Source organism: Hippoglossus stenolepis, chromosome 12 (assembly GCF_022539355.2).
Source record: "Hippoglossus stenolepis isolate QCI-W04-F060 chromosome 12, HSTE1.2, whole genome shotgun sequence".
Taxonomy (NCBI): domain Eukaryota; kingdom Metazoa; phylum Chordata; class Actinopteri; order Pleuronectiformes; family Pleuronectidae; genus Hippoglossus; species Hippoglossus stenolepis.
Genome location: NC_061494.1, coordinates 1215359 through 1236925, shown reverse-complemented (window position 1 = coordinate 1236925; position 21567 = coordinate 1215359). Strand labels below are relative to the sequence as shown.

General features: G+C 39.8%; 1 protein-coding gene across 1 annotated transcript in view; it reads right to left on the bottom strand.

Moving 5' to 3' along the window:
• LOC118119487 (sodium/potassium/calcium exchanger 3) overlaps positions 1–21567 on the bottom strand; it is an 86230-nt gene that overhangs the window by 41449 nt on the left and 23214 nt on the right. The window contains exon 2 of the mRNA XM_035173516.2: positions 16498–16623. Within this exon, the coding sequence (XP_035029407.1) occupies positions 16498–16623 (126 nt within the window). The remainder of the gene's footprint in view (positions 1–16497; positions 16624–21567) is intronic.

Genomic DNA, 21567 nt, shown 5'->3' with positions numbered 1-21567 from the left:
AGGTAAGTAGTTCTCTTGCTTACTTGTGATATGTAATTTAAGCTGAAATGATGGAACATCAGTTGAAATCAATGCACGCTGCATTAGGATAAGATTGGGTCATCAAGTTGATTGCTACATCTGACGAACCACCATCAGTATGTTTGTCATATTAATCAGCAACCGTGACGCTTAGCTGTGGCTAAGGATGATGTTTATGTTATAGTTATTAGCATCAGAGCTCAGTAAACCTGTATTCACCCCCAAATGTAATCATCCTGGCGCTCCTCTTTTAAAAACACCACAAATGCTTTGTTGATCGTTGAATCGACAAATAAAGTACCATGTCCTACCTGTTCGCCCACAGCTAGCAGGACTTCCTGCTGTTAAACACAGGGTTCCCCCAAGGTTGTGTTTTATCTCCTATTCTCTTCTCTGTTTACACTAACAACATCTCATGCAGCAGTGAAGGAATGACACTTTTTAAGTATGCAGATGACATGGCCCTGGTGGCCCACCTGACTGGAACAACTTGGTCAAAAGACCAAGGAGTTGTGCTATGGGGGCAGAGAGAAATCAGAATCCATTTTTCAACCTCTCAGGATACAGGGTCTGCTTATAGAGCAGGTTCATTCTTTTAAATACCTGGGAACAGAGATAGATACCTGTTTGTCCTATTCCCAGTGTACAAAAAGGCACAACAGTGCCTCCACCTGCTGAGGACACTCAGGACTTTTAACCCGGATTTACCGGCCACTTATTGAATCCATTTTCACCTTCAACATCTCATCCTGGTACAATGCACTCACCACCAAACAAAAAATATAATAATATAATTAGTATAATTAATTAGACCAGCAAAATAATTGGTTCACCCCAAACTTCCCATCTGAACTGTACACCCGGTTAGAGGAAAGCAACCATGTTGAGGAAAGGACCCATCTCACCCCCTCCACCAGTCCTTCCAGTTACTACCATCAGGCAACTGTTACCATCCATGTTTCTGGAATTTACTTAGATGTGTGGTATGTGTTTGAAATGTAAATCGTGTTTATTGTTGAGCCTTGTTTTTAAATATGCACTGTGGGTTTTCAAATGTAACTTATGTGCGTATTGTTGAGCCCTGTCAAAAGGAGAATTTCTGTCACTTGGGACAGACAATAAAGTTTATCTATCTATCTATCTATCTTAGATTATCTGGCTTGATTTCACATTGAGCTAAGTAAACAAAAATAACCCCAAAAAAAGGAAAGAGTTGAGGGTGTGTGTGTGCATGTGTCTCCCACAGTTTCAATGTCCGATGTTAAATCCGTATATTTACAAAGTCTGTTTCAGTCTCCCCCAGGGCCCAAACTTCAATCCAGTTCTAACAAGGAAAAACCGATACAATTTAAATAAACTGTTCCGGGTTTAACTGTGCATCTTCAGCAACCAACAACTCAGGAAAGTGAACAGAAAGAGAAATGTCTGTGTTGCTTCAGTGACAACAGTGTTCCTATATACAATATGTTCAGGGCACTCACGGTACCGTCGATGGTCAAGTCGGTCAGATCAGTCGGGCATAAACCGGCCGGCAGATCCAGGGAAACTCCACAGGGAATAAGCATCCACCAGACGATTTCCTCCTGACTCCGACTTCAGAGACAAGGTGTCTGCTCCCAAGAGGCAACAACACGCACTTTTGTAAAGGTAAAAAAGACCATTCTGCTCTGAAGATACTAGTCACTTCTGAATTAGTTCAGATTATGCAGGATTGTGGTCCCGGGGTTGTGATTGGATACGCACACACGCAACACGCTGCACCTGCAGCTGTGGCAGCGTGAGGGGTTTGACAGGGTGACGTGTCGTGGTTCCGTCTTCACGTATCACGAACTGAAACCATGAACATCTGAACCACGGCCTTCGTTTTGGTTCGGGAATCGTAACAGCCGTAGTGGTCTTATTGGTAGTTTAAACTCAATCTTTTTCCTAATCCAGACTTCTGCAAGTCAAATGCATCTTAAAAACACTTTAAAGCAGCTTTAAACCTGAATGTAAAAGGGAACAATGCGTTTCAGTCAGTATAATGGAGAGAGAGGCAGTCAAACCAATAAAATGTTGTCATTCAAACACTGATACTATTCTGTCCTGTATCCCAGAGTCCATGTCCCTGTCTCTCTCCCTCTGAATCGGGTATGTCAGCTGTGACCCTTTGGTTTCCACCAGCACAGTATTTAAATGTAAACATCCCAGAGGAGATGAGGAACTCCGAGTGGCACAGCAAGTTGCAAGAAGCAGCCAAGAACTGCTTCAAGCAGGAGGTCAGGTAAAGGGCAGGTGATATTTTTTTCCAGGAAGTTGTCGATATTTTAAGCAGCAGTGATGTTGAAGATGATGATGAAGGAATCTCCGCGGACACGTTCTTGCTTGTATAATAGGTTATTACACAAAGTTACAGGTCAGGACGGGTACCTGGTATACCGAGCGTTCTGGCCAATGCAAGTCTGAGTCACGGTGCGGACAAGCATTCATATAGGGAACTTGTTTCAAAACTGAGATAAATGACATCATACATAGGGCATCTAATTCAAACATGCTTCCTACTTGAAGATGGAACCTCTCATCTAACAGGTCAAGAGCATTCTCGGAGAAATAACAAGTAACATATTGTAATAACACTTAGAGTCTGAGGTCCAGAAATCAGCGCTAGCTTTAAACCTGTCATTATGTTTTACAGTGTCAACATGATCCATGTTAACTAAATACCACAAAGTCAAACACGTATCAGGCATCACACACTGCCTCTGATTGGCTTACTCTTATATTCTTGTCCTAACTAACTAATCACCACTCGTCATGCCTAAACCAACCGACCCAACCAACAAGGCAACACGTATTAACCAATCAGAGAGAAAAAAAAACTTGCAGTACACTACTGAATGATGCTCACCAGAGGCGATTTAGAAGTGAGTGCACTACAACACTGTTTACAACAGTAAGATAAGGAACATTGATGGAGAGGTGGTGTAACCTGTACAGTAATGGCTTGCATATTAAAAGTAGTCATCTACATCTCTGCAGCACTCATTTCATCAGCACAGCAACACAAGTAATGTCATGCACACTAACTGCAGGAAGTTATGAATTTCAATTGGCTTAACAGCCTTAAAAAAGTAACAGCAACTAATGAAAGTGTGTGAACAATAATTGTGCAAAAGAACAAATAAATGTAAAATGACAGTGATGATGTTTAACATTATTCAGAATTTATCAAGACAGCCGATAAACCTAGAGGAGGTGTTAAGTTTGCATTGACAACAACAAAATCAGCAGTAAATTGAAGTAATATGAATGAATAGAACATTATTATTAAATCAGTAAAATGGAAACATTTATGTGCGTGTTTATAACACTGTAAGCTTTAAGATTCTGGGTAGTAGTCAGTATCTTGTATGATGCATGTGCCTTTGAAAGACACAAGCACGTTTCTATTATGATATAGTATTTGTACCACAAGGAAAATAATATGTATAGTCTATTATTATAAGTGTAAATTCTTGGTAATCAGTTGTTGTTTTGGGTATCTCCTTATGTGACAAGAGTTACCAGTTAAACCAATGTTAAAAACACATTTTGGCTTCAGTGTCATACATTTTGTGTGTCTATATATCATCATAGTCTACAGGCAGTTTTTTTTCTCAATGAAAAATCTGCAGTGAGAAATTAGTGAAGAAGGTCAAAGGCGATGCTTTAGAGAAGCCAGTGTCTGTGGTCACTAATGACAGATCATAGTCACAAGGGATCTTCTGCCTCTCAGTAATTTCCTCTGAGGATTATACACTGACAGGAAAATCTCAGACACTCAGTAGTTTTTGCATGTGCAGGTTTGGTGTCCAGGACGGACGTAGGGGGTGAATTCAATTAAAGAGAATAAAGGATGTCCTACAGGGCTCCATATGAGGATATTCATCCTTTTCACCCAGTGAGATGTCTGCTTGAAACACAAGAACAGTCAATTAACATTGATTTTCCTCCATACTGGCTTGTGTTACTGTGTATGTGCATTTAATGTGTGGAGCTGCTGTGTGTATGGAGGGTGATTTATTGGCCTTGTTAATACAAGATCTCCCAGTGAAATCCCAGTGGGATTCAACATCAGCTGTGATCAGTGACATTTCCATTTTTGTAACCGTGAAGCTTTTTCTAAATGTGTGATCAGCTTTTGGTCATTCATCGCCACTCTCATTCATCAGACCAACTAGCTGCTCACACTCACCATTGGCCACTGAGGATGGTAATTAATAGTGATGTGTTAATAAATGACAAATGTTATGAAATAATCTCAAACTAATTCTCCTTTCGTGGCAATTAGGGTGAATGGATAGCTGCTGATATCAAGATAAAAGCAGTTAAAACAGTCCATTATTACACAATGTGATAGATGTGGACACTTTTATTTAATGCAGCAGATTTGGTGTCAACAAAGTATCACATCTCAGTGGATTTTGACTAATGACCCACATCCATATGGTAGTAAACATTTTACTGAACTGAAAACTGGCCCTTGGATTATATTTCTTTACACAAATTTGACCTTATTTAAACAATACTTTCATTCTGTGTTGGGCTTAGTTTAAAAAAAACAAAAAACATTTTGTGTTGAAAGTACACATAAAAAGTCTGTTGAGAAACTTGAATTTATTCTTTGCAAAGAAACATAATAAATAGATTATCTTTACTCGTACCAAAACTCAACAATGTTGTGCTGCAAACAATATCAAGACAGTTTTTCAAGATTTGAATCTTGTTCAGGACATGGCTGTGACATGGAGAAAAACTGGAGTTACAAAACAATTCATGCACTGCATAGCCAGACAATTATTTTATTACTATCACTACACTACGCAATCCACTTTTTTACCTGTGACTGGTGGGACAAGGTGAAAAGCAAGTTTTGGTAATGAAGTCATGGGTCAAGTTCCAATGGAAGATATTCCAACCTTTTTGTCTGAGCTTGAGTCAAAATGAACGAACAACTTGTTTCTGCTGAGACCTGAGATGTTTTATTGATTGAGGAGGCAGTGGTCTTCATGTTTTCTGACTTTGTCATGTGTATATTCATCATTTGATAAGACTTTTCACATTACTAAATTAGATGTATAGGACTTTCCAACCAATTAAAACTATATATTTAGAGGAGACTTGTATTTGTTTCCTTGCTGACATGACAGTCATTGAAGACTAAACACAACATGAAGTTGAAGAGTGACATGGTCCAATGGAACTAGACCCACAAACACATTTACAGCCATCCATACACAGTTGGGTTGCAGAAGGATTTTACAGTATACCATGATATGAAAACTGATGGTAATCATACCATGTACATTTTGTCATCACCTGTATTGAAAACAAATTTAACCAAATGAGAATTTCAGCTGTGTGAGCATTTTGTTTCCTCCTGTGCTGCATGTCCGACTTTCTCTCTCTCACACACACACAGACACACAAACACACATGCACACACATGCAAGAGCACCATCCCTCCATGCAAATCTTCAAGTGTCCTGGTTATAACTTTAATCCCAACAGAAAAAACGTGTTGATCATTAAATGCTGATCATAAAATGTGATATGGAAGTAATTGTTTGTTCCTCCACCTCTGATTTACAGACAGAAACACACTGACTCTGATCTGACCCCATAGAAAGACACACAAGCTTTCCTGCCTTACAGTAAATGGCCAACTGCTTTGATAAATAAATATTAATGGTGAAAATAATCCACATAAATAATCTATAAATCCACAATGAAAACAATCATTGGTCTCAGTTGGATAAAAAAAGTTTGAAATTAACTGGACCTCGACCAACTACAAATGTAAAATCCTGTGCTTTTGGGATGTGGATAATTCCACCACTAGTGCTAACATGCAAACTAACATGCTTTAGTTAAATAGTTACTGTTCATGTAATTTTTTATTATGGTAACAATTATTGTATGGATAATAAAATATATATTGTATACTGTGATACAGTGATTGAGATGGCAATCATACTGTGAAATTCGCATAGCACAGCAGCACTAATACAGTCTCTAAATGTTCCCCTGACACCTTCACACCACTTTGTGCTGCACAGGTTCTGCTAAAAACATAATCCAGGATAACAAATACACAAGTAGACTGCTGTAACACACACACACACACACACACACACACACACACACACACACACACACACACACACACACACACACACACACACACACACACACACACACACACACACACACACACACACACACACACTGCTGTAACACACACACACACACACACACACACACACACACACAGCCTTCCACACACACACACACACACACACACACACACACACACACACACACACACACACACACACACCACCAATACACTAATTAGATCCAACACTTCATATGTAGCTTGCTTTACCATTACTCTGCTGAGTAATACGACATTCAAGATATAATCTCAATATGTGTCTGTGCTTGTGTGTGGACATGTGTCTGTGCAGAGGAAAAGTAAGTGCAGTAACACACTGTATTATGCAGAGTGTGGCATGACTCCCTGAACAGAGGAGGGAGAAGAGACACAGCGGTAGATGTCAGATTTAAGCATGCATGCACATGCACTCAAACACAAACACATACACACAAACGCACACTTTCATGACAGTCTGCCCCCACCTGTTACAATTGTTCAAAATTATATCACACAATTGTAAGAGTCTGTCTGGAGCTCTGAGCATCACTGCTTTGACATCCCAGCAGGCTAAAGTGTCAAAATCTATAATTTGAGGATCACACACCCACCTACTGCATGCTGGGCATGTTCACCATGTTCTAGCCAATTTTTTTCAACAAAATATGGATAAACACACTGCTTCCATGTTGTGCTAATGCACACAGGAACAGCAGAGAAATGGATCATCTTGTACAAGTGGCCTTTACATTTATACAGTTCCTGTGAACACACAGTTCCAAAATGCCAATAAGAGCTATCACATGTTCAAATTCAACCTACTATTCAAAATGATATATCATTGTTATTATTATATTATTATATTGTTTATTCTATAAAATAACAGTTTTCATATTGGCGCATATGGACAGACATATATACAGATACTGGTATGTCTGTGGGCACCTAATGGCAGATTTTAAATGGTCAACTGATAAATCAGGCTATTTTTATTTGCTAATGCAAAATCAAAAAAAACTAAACATCTGTTTGGTTACAGATGTTATGTCTTAATTAATTTAAACCAGATAAGTGTTAGTTTGAATTTGTCCAGAACAAATATATTAAAACTATCCCAGCACTGCACACTGTAAGATCTCAACAAACCTGTATGACATTGCACGTGCACTGAGCTTGACATTGCATAAAAAAGTTATTTGTGGATCACCTGTACCTCATCCAATTTCTTTTCAATGTTCATTGAAAGGAACTCATTCCATTGTAGAACAGACAATTAGCCAATATTCTTCCTCCTGATAGTGTGTTTCTCTTCTCTCAGATTTTGGATTATTTCATGGTGGTGGGATTATTTAACAGGAAATGATGTGATATGACGTGACAGAGATCCCCCGCCCCCCATCCTCCAATCCCCACACATACATAAAACACACACACCCTCCCAGCTGGCCTGCAGTCTCTGACATGCCTAGTGAGCATTCTTAGAGTGACAGATGGACCGCGGGCAAGGAAGGGATGGCTTGGTAAACACACACATATAAACACACACACACACGCACACGCACATGCACAGTACAGAGTGGATAGGGGCAAACACACGGCATGTCCTTCTCTGCCTTCTCTACATAAAGCTAGAATCGTGCCCCCTTTCCTGCCTTTGCCCACAGTCAATGTTCAGGGCTGGTCCTCCTGGGCTTCACATACCGGGGGATACATGAGGTGCTTGCCTTTCACTACCTGTTTGTTCTCCTGCCCTGCCAAGCACCACAGGCCACACAACACATGCAAGGATGGGCTATGATGTCTAAATAAATCAGATTGCAGGGATTTCTTTACCAGAGAAGCTGGACTTGGTGTCGCAGCTATGCAGATTTTACCCCTTTAAAAAAACTCATCAATCATTATGTGGTGGTCAGTGTTAATATTGTGGCTACAAACAAGCCATTGTATGGGCACATAGAGGAGTGAAAAGTCCTTAGATTATTTGTGAAAATATCTACCTATATGGTCCTTCATCGGATGCTAGTAACAGGTCTGAACAGGGTCTTTGAGACAGTCTTGATCAACTTAAAAAATAGGCTCAAAATTGACTTATCGAAAAGCAACGTTTGACCTGCTGGTGGCACAAAAGGATCACTGAAGTCAGTCGGATTCAGGGGCCCATGAATGTCTGTGCAAAATGTCATGGTAATCCATTTAGTGGCTGAGATATTTCAGTCCCGATAAAAGTGGTGGACTGACCGACCGAGCCACTGAAACCCCCTCACAATAACTCCAGGACTCTGTATATTTTCTAATATCCACTTTTAACAATGTTTTTTCTTCCTCTATTCTCCCAGAATTGTCTCCAGATAGACTCTCGCTCTGCCTTTATGGCTCATTTTGGCTCAGTGTGCAGTAATGGAAAAAGAGAAAAGGGTCCCATTAAGCAGATAATTAGCTGCATGTTGGGAAAACCTGCAGGACACATGCTGTTGATCATGGTCTACTAGGACTCGAGGCAGTAGTTTCTCAAGCGTTCTTAAAAGGATTTACAAAGCATTTGACTTTTGGGAGATGGGGCAAAACTTCAGTAAAACACAGAACACTGACAGTATCGACTAGGAAATAGATGTCTAAAGCCCCACTGGGCCAACTGCAGACTCCTGAAACACTGTCTCATTACACCCCACAATACAGAGGTGTTGAAATAAACAAACAACTCACAGCAGCTATTCTTAAAGCCTTACCAATAACCAGGCTAAAAATATTGCCTGTAGGTGGTGCTGCAGAGGGAAAAACTCCAGCCAAAACTAGCCTCTATCCTCTATATTAGTCGTTCCACCGACATTTGCATTCAATTAATCTTGTGTCTCTTTAAGGGGTGTTAGCTAGATTTTTTGGGAAGAAAGAAAATCAGATGTAGAAGTAGCCAAACAACAACCATGAGACACGTACCACAATGTGATTAAAAGGAATGCTAACATTACCTTGAAGAGCTGTGCATGTGGATGTATCACTTATGATACTTTGAGTTGTTTTTATCTTTGAGTTTACAGGGTATTGGTAGGAGTGAGTGCAGGGTTGAATCAGGCTTCCACACTTCATAGATGTTTGTTTAAAGAATATCATTGAAGAACTGTGAGCAATCATTTCAGCAGCTCATCTCAAGCTAAAGCCAGACTGTGAACAATGAATTAGTGAACAAGTGAGTGAGTACAGCTCCAGTGATCAACCCTCTTTGCACAGCTTTTTGTTGACTAAAACTAACATTAATTAAATGACTACAAGGTGAAAATTTATTTTACATTCCAGACACACCTAGATGTCAATGATACAAATGTTTTTTTTGTGTCATTTATTTTTCTAATTAATAGAGAGAGCAGAGTGAAAAGAAGCAAAGAGCAAAGGAGCGTTAAATCATGTTCCATTTGTCGCACTGAAATGTAATTAGAATGTAACAAGTCATCGTTTTATGGTTCATGAAGACATGATAGAGCAAATAATAAGCTAAAGTGTAACTGATGAGACAGGTCAGAAGTCTGCTGAGCCATGATCACTGGTGTTAATGATTGGATGAGATTGAATTAGATTAGAAGAGATATGAGTCACAGAGGAAAATAACAGACAGGGTCTATTGCTACAATGGTGCCCACGCACATACAGACAAATAAATACACACATACTAATGAGGCAGGGGTTGCTGTTTGTGGTGCAGGAGCAGAGTGGAGAAATTTAGCAATCGTAAACATGATTATCTCTAATCCGTCACACTCCACTGTTATAATGCATAATTGAAGAATGTTTGTGTGTGTGTGTGTGCGTCCATGTGTGTGCAGCCATACCAAACACAAGATGAAAAAACTGATGAATGCACATTTGTTTGCTACAAATATATGCATGTGTGTGTTTGTATATGAAAGTCCTCTTGTGTCTCTTCTATCCGGGAGTAAGAACATTTGTTCTTCTGTGTGAATGAGTGTGGATACTTTTGTGGGTGGTTAGATAAGAGGAGGAAGTAAGTGCCATTGATCTGACCAATTAGAGCACAAACAGAGTGCAGGGCCAAAAGTGGCTGCTGTACAGATGTACACAAACATCTCCTCTGACAGATTAGAGCAGGACTTTCTCACTCATGAGTCTGCTGCTGTGAACAATGACGGACCACAGATACTTCATGTTTGTCAGATGTGACTGTTGGGCCATGGTTCTTTGTGAAACCACACTTCAGCCTACATGTTCAGTCAAAGCCTGAAGCCGCATGTTCCTCCAAGACTCAGTCTCCCAGGGGCCATCAAAAACCAGAGCAAGGAACTCAGTCTCCCAGGGGGCATCAGAGGTGTGAAAACCCCCCCAGGGACACAGGTTTCAACTCCCATTGGTCACTCTGGACCCCATGACCTGTGAGGTCACCGGGCCAATATAAGCCTGTTTGCCCCCTCTCCTGTTCTCTTTCTACACTCCCTCAACGGAGAGAAGGCTGTCGAGCCTCTTCCTGCCTCTTCCCACAATCCTTCCACAGGAGGGAAGGCTGTCGAGCCTCTTCTCCAGCTCACATCTTCTCAAAGGTGCAGCTTCCAGCTCATCTCACCAAGGAAACCTCCTCGCCCTCCAAGCTCTACCAACGTCCTAGCAGCGATGCGAAGTCCTGCAGGAAAACTTCCGCCAGCAACTGAACTACACAGCTCAACAGAAACCAGCAAGACGACACAAAACTGCGAACTGCACAGCAACTTCCTTTTTCCCCTTTCTACGGACTGGTAACACAACTGGGCTTAATAATTATACTAGGCTAAGCAAGACTGTTTATTCGATTCTGTGTGAGGTTTATAAGTTTGATTTGTGGTGTTGTGATATTTTGGGTACAAGTTATTGAGAAAGTAATGTTAGTCTGTTATGCTCTTCACAGTCTTTCATTGCCTCCAATCTAGTAACTTCCTCTAATTTGGCACACACAGACACACGCATAACTCTTCACCTCATTATCTCTACAGGTCGTAAACATTCCAATAGGGGGGGGAGGGTGTTGTCTCTTTGGCCAGCCACCATCTTGAAAGCACGCTGACTCACACAGACACACACACATGTATACACACATACCTATCTTTGTTTAGCAATTAGACCGTTAGTAATTTGTGTTTTTATACTTTATTATATTCATAATAAATGTTTTCTTTCACAAATGTTTTTCATTAATGTTGCATAAGTGAATTTTGCCAACCTCTACACTGTCAAGAACTCCATATCCTTCAACTTAGCTAACTATCTATATGGTAATTTTGGTTATAGTTATTAATTTAATTGTTAATCAGAGTTCCAAATTTGTAGTTAGAACCTTTATGAGACTTTATTCAATAAATTGGCTATCTTTTCCCTTCCTTTGAAGGGTGGTGCCCCGAGGTAACTTTAATCAATTAAAGTTATTATTTAATATTAATAATAAAATATTAATATTTAATATTTTATTTTGATAACCAAATTTATTGAATGCCGAAAGGCACACCATTTTATGGTATCACGTTTAATGCATTATGGCACAACATGACTAATAAAGTTGTCATGCTGCTGCTCACCTGCACATGTACTCAACCTGGGTTTTAGTCAGAAATGATATTTGCTACTAAATATTTAATCTAAGTGTGGTCATTTTCTAATCTGCAGAGCTTCCTTTTTGTTTTCTTGTCCGGTTTAAATCTCAGTTTTGCTGCTTTGTGCTGTACATCAGCTGTCAATCAAATACTGCTGATGTCCTTTTTCAACCATCTTTTTTTTATGGTAACTTTCTTTCTTACTCAATTTCTATATCTGATATCAACCAAGATTGGTGTCAGTGCTAAAAGGAAAAAGGACTTGGAGAATTAAACAAATGCATTTATCTACAAAAAAAAACTGATTAATTAAATGTTAAGATTTTCAGTTTTACATCATTATATGTTTTTGTTTATTGGAATGAACCTCGACATGCGACTTTGGGCTTTTCATGAGTGAGTACATCATGTCCTATGACCATTCAGTGTGTACTGTATGTCATGACAGTGCATGTCCACATCATGCCCAAGATTTACTCTGCTTAAAAAAGAAAACGCGGGGAAAAAAATTAAGTAGTTACATCTGACACAAGAGGGATGTAAATATATAATTTGTCACCACTATAGACAGTGTATGTACATATTTCACACTATATTCTTAAGGGACATAACATCTGTCCTGAGGTTGTGAAGTAGCCTACATGCTGGTTGCCCTTCAACCTGGATTAGTCTATAGCAGAAGTGAGATGCCAGCTGAGAATTTGTGAAAAATATAACATTAGTTATTAAAAGGAGATCACAAAGAACAGCCTACGTGTGTGATTTGATTTAAGAGGTCCAGTAGTTTAGGGGTAATGATGATGCTGTCAAACAACATTAAGAGGTATTTGCTCAGTTGCTGACTGATATTGCATGGTATACTGAATTGTAGGAACTTTTCTTATAAACTTTTGTTAAAAACGGTTTGATATTAGAAATTCCCAATGTTTGTTGTTGGTCAAATGTGTAAGTAATTGAGTGGATCAGGAAACGTTGACCTATGCATTCCTCCCTATTGCTTAAGTATGAGCTCTCTGACTTAGAGAGACAGAAACATATCTTCGCGTTTCTAGGTTGAATTTGAATGTCGGGGCTTACGGACACTTGAATGACACCACAGGAGCAGTATTAAGGCATTTTATGGGGGGTTTTCTGTTGTTTTTTTACATTTCTTACAGTCGCCAGTTACTTCAACTGTATTGGATTTCTGTTTACCACTGAAACTGTGGACTCAAACACTTCACCCACCCTTCCTATCTCTATAAGCCATTTTCAGACATGAACTCCGGAGAATGTCTGGAGAGTGCGGCCTGGAGTTTGCATTTCATACATGAACAACACAGCAGGAGATTCTCAGCTCAGACGGGTTCACAGCGACACAGACATCTGGAGCGTTCAGGTGAGCGGTGGTGCAGCAGGCAGGGGACGGCAATGACAATGTCGTCAGCTCTTTAGACCAAAAGCGGTCTTGACATCTTTGTCAGTGTCTTCTATGCATATGGCAGCGTTTTTTCATCCTGAGATATTATATTATTATTTTTATATATTATATATATAATTTTTTTTTCACATAGTTAACAACTAACCAAACCTAGATATTCTCATATTCATGTATAAAGACAATGACAGGCAGTCGAAAGCTCCAGATAGAGCTAGTGACTGGGCTTTGCGATAACATTATTTCGTGCATGCCTGACCTTTCAGACTCAAAATGCATTGAGCCAACATTTGTGCTCAGTGCAGACATTAAACGAAATTGATCCTGATGTGTTTCTTTTTTAGCTTTGGTAAACGGTTTATTTTATCTACCTCATGAGCCACATCTATCTCCCATAAAGACCATCATGCCTCTTATGCTGCATCCAGCTCAGCACAGTTCAATTGATATGCTCGCTTGAGGGAGTCACACAGACCCCAGCTAGCCTGAGTCAACAGCAGAAGAAGCAACGTTATTTTGGGAAATTTGCTGTCACGTGTCAAAGATCCTCTGTTGCGTATTTGCATGGAGGCTTTCAAGCGTACAGCACTAAAAAAAGGACCCAGGCTATTTCTCCCAAACTGCTCCTGTGAAAGCACAACAATAGAATCCCATTTTCCCTAGCAGAGGCATCTCACGCTCATTCCAGCAAATATCCTACTCCCTTATTCTCAAATAGTACCTTTTTGTCTCTTTTGCAAAGGTAAATTTAGCTCCCTAACAAAACAGTCAGTCTCAACATAATGAATCCTCCACTTAACATTTTTCTTGTGAAATAATTTGACTTGCGAGTCTAGTGACTCAACCTGAAATAAGCTATGAAATATGCAATAAGATCTTCAACATCTCAAGATCCTGTCATTTGCTGTTGGGGTTAATCAAGCAGACAGTTGAACAAATGAAACAAATCCAATTAATGACTGTGCCAGAAATTTTCACTTTCTTTGAGAAAAGTAAGGTTTAAATGCTGCACTTGAGACTGAATATTAGTTTACATGGAAACAGTATGTGTCTGTATGCGTAAGAATATGAGCAGCATGCACAAAGATGCACAAGCACCCATCTCCTCAGTGTGTTTATGTTTCTACAGTGCATAACACAAATGCTCAACAACTTGAAATTGAACTGATGATTGTGTCTGGTAAAAAATAACTAAATAAATAAATGAGACAGGCGGAAAAACCCAAAGATGACAGAGACAGTGAGTGCTTCGGGGGAACGAGAGAGCTGAACAGACAATAATGCAGTGACAGACGGAGAGAGAGGGAGTGAGGCGTAAGGAGAACATTGTGAGGAAAAGCAGGAATAATCCTTATTAAGGTAATTAGTGTTTCAGGAGACAAAGCGTAATTAAACAGAAACAGCACATAAACGATATGCTGTCTAAAAATAGCTTGTCCATACAAATTCAGTCAGACTGCACTATCCTTCGTCGCATCCCCAAACTGCAGGAAGGAGGAGTGTGTGTATGTGTGGTTGCATGCACGCATTAGATAGAGGTGGTGTTTACTATGAGATCAAGAGAATGCTTGGCAGAGCGTCTGGCTTGTAAAGCCCCAAGATTCCACATGGAAAACACTCACACTCACACACACACACACACACACACACACACACACACACACACACACACACACACACACACACACACACACACACACACACACACACAAGCCCACAGGGAAACAAACACAAGGCATGGGAGTGTTTGGTAAACTCAGGAGAAACTAGCAGACACTCAGGGATGCACACATGGTGACGCTGGAAGCTTTCAGTTTGAAGGAGAGCACAGAGAATTTCTACCTGAGAGAGTTTTTCATCAGCTTTCATCTCAATCTCAACACCCGCTTGTTTTCTCTCTCTGTTTGTCTCTGGCTCCTCAGCAGAGGTAGTGCTGCTCATATTTCAGCCTCAGTCTCCTGAGACTGCATGGTGTGTTTGTAAAGGTGAAGGGAAGGGGAGGCAGGATATTTCTATCATCATACAGGATGTAATGACTAAGCAGTTTACCTCCACAACTAAATAAAAAAAGACAAAGCCAGGATCTTCATTAAATACTATCTCATTATATCTATTAGTTCTGAAACTGAGCGTGGCATTTCAGTTTAAGAGTTAGATTTACTGATTTTACATTCAGATTTTTTAATGCTTTCACTCAAAACCCTGCGCTGACAGTCAAATAACCCCTGCTTGTGCTTAGATTTGCTCTGCTTTTTCTATAATTCTGCACTTGCACTGTCAGATTTCCTGCGCTCCAGCATTATCTATTCTCTCCTCCAACTGCTGCTATACACCCCGTTGTTTGCAATCCGCCAATAAACCGAGAGGAAGATTGAGGGGAGGAACACAACAAACTTAATGAAGCACCTTACGACACGGAACACATTTGAAAGAAGAGGGATGCGCCGTGTTTGACAGCTTGTGTGACTCCATGTCAAGTACATGAGTCGGCAGTTTGAGCATCCCTGACCTGGCCGGAGTACGGAATATATTGCTGTATTAGAGACTGAAAATGTTATTTAGTCTTAAGTTATTGTATTTGGTTAGGGTTTATATATTTTGTGGGTTTTTTTGTAAATTTATTAAGATGTAAGGGATAAGATGTTTTGCACTTATTTATATTTGTATATTTGAACTGATAACAGTTAATGTGTTAAATCTTCTAATTCTATTTTGACTTAGCAATAAAAAAGCTGTCAACTGTTGTTTTGTGCATTTTTTTCTTAAGGTAAGAAAAATATATAAATGAACAAACTTTATAATGAGTCAAAATAGTGTGAATGGACTTTACTCATATAGCAATTTTGGAATTTTATCAACTTATCAAAGCACTTTCCAGTATAAGTCTCTGTCACCCATTCTCACACATTCATAAAGCACTGTCTATGCACTGTCGGTAGCAATTTCGTGTCTTGTCCAAGGACAATTTGGAATGCGGCTGAGGAGCCAGGAATTGAACCACCGACCTTCTGGTTAGTGGATGACCTGTTGTACCTCTTGAGCTATAGCCATCCACAAATGCACACACATCCATAAAACTAGATCCAACAAAGTCCAACAGCTCATATTATATTAAGTCTCTGGACAAAATCATGTGATCGTGTTCTAATCAAAGCATCAACACAACATTTGGAGATAGTAATTCCTCTGCCTTTGCCTTTGCCTTTAAAAAACACAATGGGTTCTTTAAACAGCTTGATGTCTCAGAGCACTGCTTTCTGCTCCTGTAACATGAACTGTTCCATATGTGGCTCACGTTTAACCTTGTCACACAAGCTTACCTGGTTCAGTGCAGTTTTTCTCAGGCTCAGAATAGAGCTTTGACTCATTGTCAAAGACTTCTTGTAGAAGGTGACGACTGCCCCACCTTGCCTCCTCCAGGACCACATCTCTGGAAACATGATATCCTGACAGAGTCAGAGAGAAACAAACAGGGAGATGATGGGATGGTTAGAATTGCTGCACAGTGAGTCTTATTCTTGTTAACAAACCACCAGCTAGCTAGGTGAAAGACAGTGAATCCATCATGTTTCATCCAGGAAAGGTCGTTTTATATAACACAATAATTACAGACTGAGAGATCCTTTATACTGTTGGTCTTAAAGATGAACATTAGGGAGTTACTTCATATTCTCAAAATAGAGGAATACTAGAGACATGCTTCTAGTGTCACTGCATTAGTACGGCAGCACGCTGAGCGCCACAAGGCTGATCATTCCAGCTCAGTCATCCGGGTCACGGTATCCTCAAGCGCCCCACCTTCGACCCATCTTCTCTTCCACCATGCAAGAGGCCCTGACTTAGGTGCATAGTACGCCAGGGCCTCTATGAATAGCACCACACTCAGCTATATTTATCAAACAGCAGGAACATGAAACGTTTGCAGCGGTTTGCAAACAGCCATGTCACAGGCAAATGGAAGAGCAGAAAGACTGAGCTGGAACATGATACTGTGGAGTGATGACTGCAGCAGCAGGAATGTGGCAGTATTACAGTGGATATGTGCTTGGAAGCATAGGTTTAGCCAATAACAGCTAATTTACTAGTATATTATATCAGGGCTTGAATTCATTAGCTATTGGCCTATATAATCAAAAAAGGTTCACCTGGATTGTTACCAGCTGACTTTGGGATAGGGTTAGCCGATGTCCAAAAAATTGAAGGTGCTTTATGTCTCATGTGAACAAACTACAGTTTCTTTTATCTTTCTTCATGAAGCATTTGCAAAGAGTATTTTTTTACATTGTGAAACCAGCTCTGTTTACATTGTTGATGACTTGCTAGAAATCTTTTTCTCTGTTGCCTTTGCTTTTTTTGTTGCCACCTCTGAATTAAACACTGAAGGACTGTAAACTGTGTCACATGTGCAGGAGCAACTTCATACACAAGACTAACAAAATGGGTACCCACTCCATAGGTCAGAGCATCCTCCAGAACCCCATCTCCAACATCTCTCCTTTCCCAGCATGCAACGGGGCCTGACATAGGTATATGGAATATTTCATTATGATAAATACTGCTGCAACATAGAGTAACATTAACTGTTATGAAGGATTTCTTCATTATGAGGGTAAGCTCACACACACACACACACACACACACACACACACACACACACACACACACACACACACACACACACACACACACACACACACACACACACACACACACACACACACACACACACACACAGACAACAATCAACTTGGTGAACACACAAACACAGACAGATCTCTGTGAGTGTTTTAGCTTTTTGCTGCTGGTTCAGCGAAGCAGAATACATCACCACTGCCAAAGTTACTATGGTGACATGACGTAACAGATAAGATGCCAGAGGGTGGGGGGAGGTGCATGACATAAGACTGAGTTACTCACGCACATGCACAGACACACACAATAATGACTAACCAAAGTAGCAGCATATGCTAGCAGATATGCTGTGCAACTCAGTCAGTCACAGAGGTAAACACACTCATCTCAGCAGCCACAGGCTCTCTACACATGGGACAACAGACGGGGAGCCGTGTCCATTAGGTTCACATGAACAGCTAAAAATGTATCTTCACATTTATTCATCTCAAAATCCCATTTAGATTTTCGTATTCATATCTGCCTGTGACTGGGAAATCTTAGTATCTAATTACCATATGCAGTCTATATATATTGGTTAGCTGTATGTTTTGCAGAGGGACTAGAATATTACATTACATTGAATACAGCAAAGAATGTTCCACAGCTTCAACTTCTCTTACTAGAAAGTGGGACTGACAACATTTTGGTCAGCGCAAGATGTCTCAACAACTACTGACACGCTTGTAAGGCAATTTGATATTGACATTCATCAAAAGCTTTTAGTGAGTCCAGAGACACTACCAAACCCTGTATATCATTAACACGCCTCCTGATATTATTAGAGGAGCTCCGTCCTTAAATGAAGTCTGTTAAATCCTCTACATTAATGAGGGATACAGGCCTATTAGATGCTGGGTCTTCATGGTCCTTGTTTTTTTTTTCAAAATCAAACATATATTGGCATTGTTTCTGGTAGACGGTGGGCAGTGTTTAAACTGTAGTCTTAAGTTCTAGCCAGATAGGGAGTGAGTTTGCTTTTAAAAGGTCTTCAACCTAACTGGGCCCAGAGATTTTCCACTGCCCATAAGGGCTATTGCCTCAAATATTTCCTTCCCCAGCGATTTTTGCTCCCGTTTTGTTAATGTTCGTAATTTGATTTTTAGAAAAGAACCTTTCGAGTTCCTCTTTAGTGCTGTTGTTGTCTGATTTATATAAAGATCTGTAAAATGCTGCAAAGACAGCAGTAATGTTTTCCCTGTCTTCCTGCAGTAACTCTTTTGCATGTGCTAAATACAAATGGGGTGTATCAAGATAGCAACTCCTCTACTATTAGTAGACTCAATAATAATGACTAATAAGACTGACCCCAATCTCATCTTAATTTAATTTGCTCTTTGTCCACTAAATTAATTTCTTGTAAGAAAGCTATTTGTACTAACACTAAAAAAAACTAACACATGAATACACTTAACAACAACAACATAAAGCTACGTAAATACACACGTACCTGCTGTAACATTATCTGTAGGGCACATGTTAACCTCAGAGTCTCTAACATCTTTCTCTCCATTCTTAACATCAAAACAAACACTGATAGAATGAAACAGAGCTCCCAGACTCCATGTTGTATAAAGCCATCTTTCTGGGACATTGTAACCATTCAGAGTAATGTTTCTTTTAAGTCTTTAGTATTAATGTATTAACAGCACCCCCTTATTTACTCTCCAGGAGGAGCATGCCTTTAAACAAAACATGAATGAACTCTCATTGTTAGTATCAATAATGGTGAGGTTAATACAGTCGCAATATCTAATAATCAAATTATTTAAAGAAAAAACTCATTCCACTGAGTTCCAAAATCAGAAATGTCAACTTAAACTTAACTACAGACAGACCGTGACTGCACTAACTATGTCCACTTGCCTCCTTCTTAACAATATTTCAGCTGCAGGTCTATCATGAGCTAAAATGTTTATTTAAATTTTAATTGCATTGCATTTATAGTTAATGTATTGTCTTTCTGAATCTCCTCAACATACCTCTCTGCTACACTTTTAAACAGCTGTACCTTATTATCATGGGTAATATACAACACCGCTAGGCAAAGCATCCTATAAGGAATCCCCAGTGCTCGGAAAGACTTCTTTGCCTCCACAAACTCGTGTTGCCTTTTTTCCGCCGCTGATGAAAATCCTCACAGAAGTGTATACGGTTTGCAGACACAGTTTTTTCATCCATGTTTTGTGCCCTTTGCATGATCAGCTGTTTATTTGTGCAGTTGTGGAGACCAATGAAATCAGTACCTTCTGGCAGGTTGGCGATCTTTAAGTTGTTGCGCCTGGACCTATTTTCCTGGTCGTCCAGCTTGTTATTTGCCTCACTCAGCTACGCTTTAGTGTTTCCCAAGTTTAGCTAGCAGCTGAGACACCATGTCCTATGTGTCGGAGATGGTCTCTTCTGCATCTTCCACTCTCTCTTTCTTCACTGATCCTAGTCACAAGGCTGTCATTTTCCTCGCCTTCCGACATTTTTCACCTCCGCGGGTCTCTGGAACCAACGTAGTTTTCCGGATTTAGCCCAAAGTTCACACAGTCCTACTCACTCTGCATCACATGGTCATCTCCATTTGTGTTTTAATTTTCATGACATCATTTCTTTACAAATATGGCACTGAGTCTGAACCAAAATATTAAAGCAGAAAGACAATCTGAAAGAGGCTAAAATGTTGCATAGAGCTAAGGGCATCTATTAAGTTGGTGCTATTTCTTTACAGTTCCACATTATACATCACCACCTTGATCCAATGTTCATATTACTTTTTATCAGTGCAGGTAGACATAGGCAGAAACAGGGAGATAAATACATAGAGAAAGGTGTATAATTGAATAAATATGTTCACAAATTCCAGATGATATGGAGGAACCACCCATTTCAGAGATTTACACCAGCAGTGTGTGTGTGTGTGTGTGTGTGTGTGTGTGTGTGTGTGTGTGTGTGTGTGTGTGTGTGTGTGTGTGTGTGTGTGTGTGTCTCTAGAGAGAATGCTTTGGGGAATATTAATATAACACATAAGGCATAGGCATATGTGTTTTAGGCATAAACCTAAAAATATTCTTTCTATCTCTTTCTATATCTTGATATATCCTTCTCCCCATTGCATTGATCCATCCACCTATCTCTCTTTCCCGCTCTCTAACATTGTCCTATATTGGCCACAGAATCCTAAGTCTATAGGTCCAAGCTAACCCAATAATGTCACATAACATGGCCGCCCATCGCTCCTCACTGTCATACTTAATTAGCTACTTCATCTTCATTAGCGTCCCTTGGCAGGCATGTGCATGTGTGTATGACTTTAAGTTCTGTATGTATGTGTGTCACATATTTCTTTGTTTAAAACAAGTGTGTCTGTGTATGTTTCTATGCATTGAATGTGTGATGTGTGTGTATACATTTGTATGGTGTGTATGTGTGTGAACGGCCATCACATATCTCTGTTTTGTGTGTGTACCCTCAGTGAGTGCTAGCTCCAGCCTTGTCCCTGGAGAGAAAAGAATCAGGCCATGAGCACGTGTCTCATACGATACGGTGCGATAACATACTGCACGTGACAGCAGCATTCTTGGCTCCTCATCACAAGAGATAAAATAACTAGGTTACTGTTTTTTTGATGTATTATTATACAATACATGCATATTACATATATGTACTGTGCATGTATAATTACATAACTCATCATGTGGGCATTGTATTTTGTTCACCTGTGCTGATCAAAG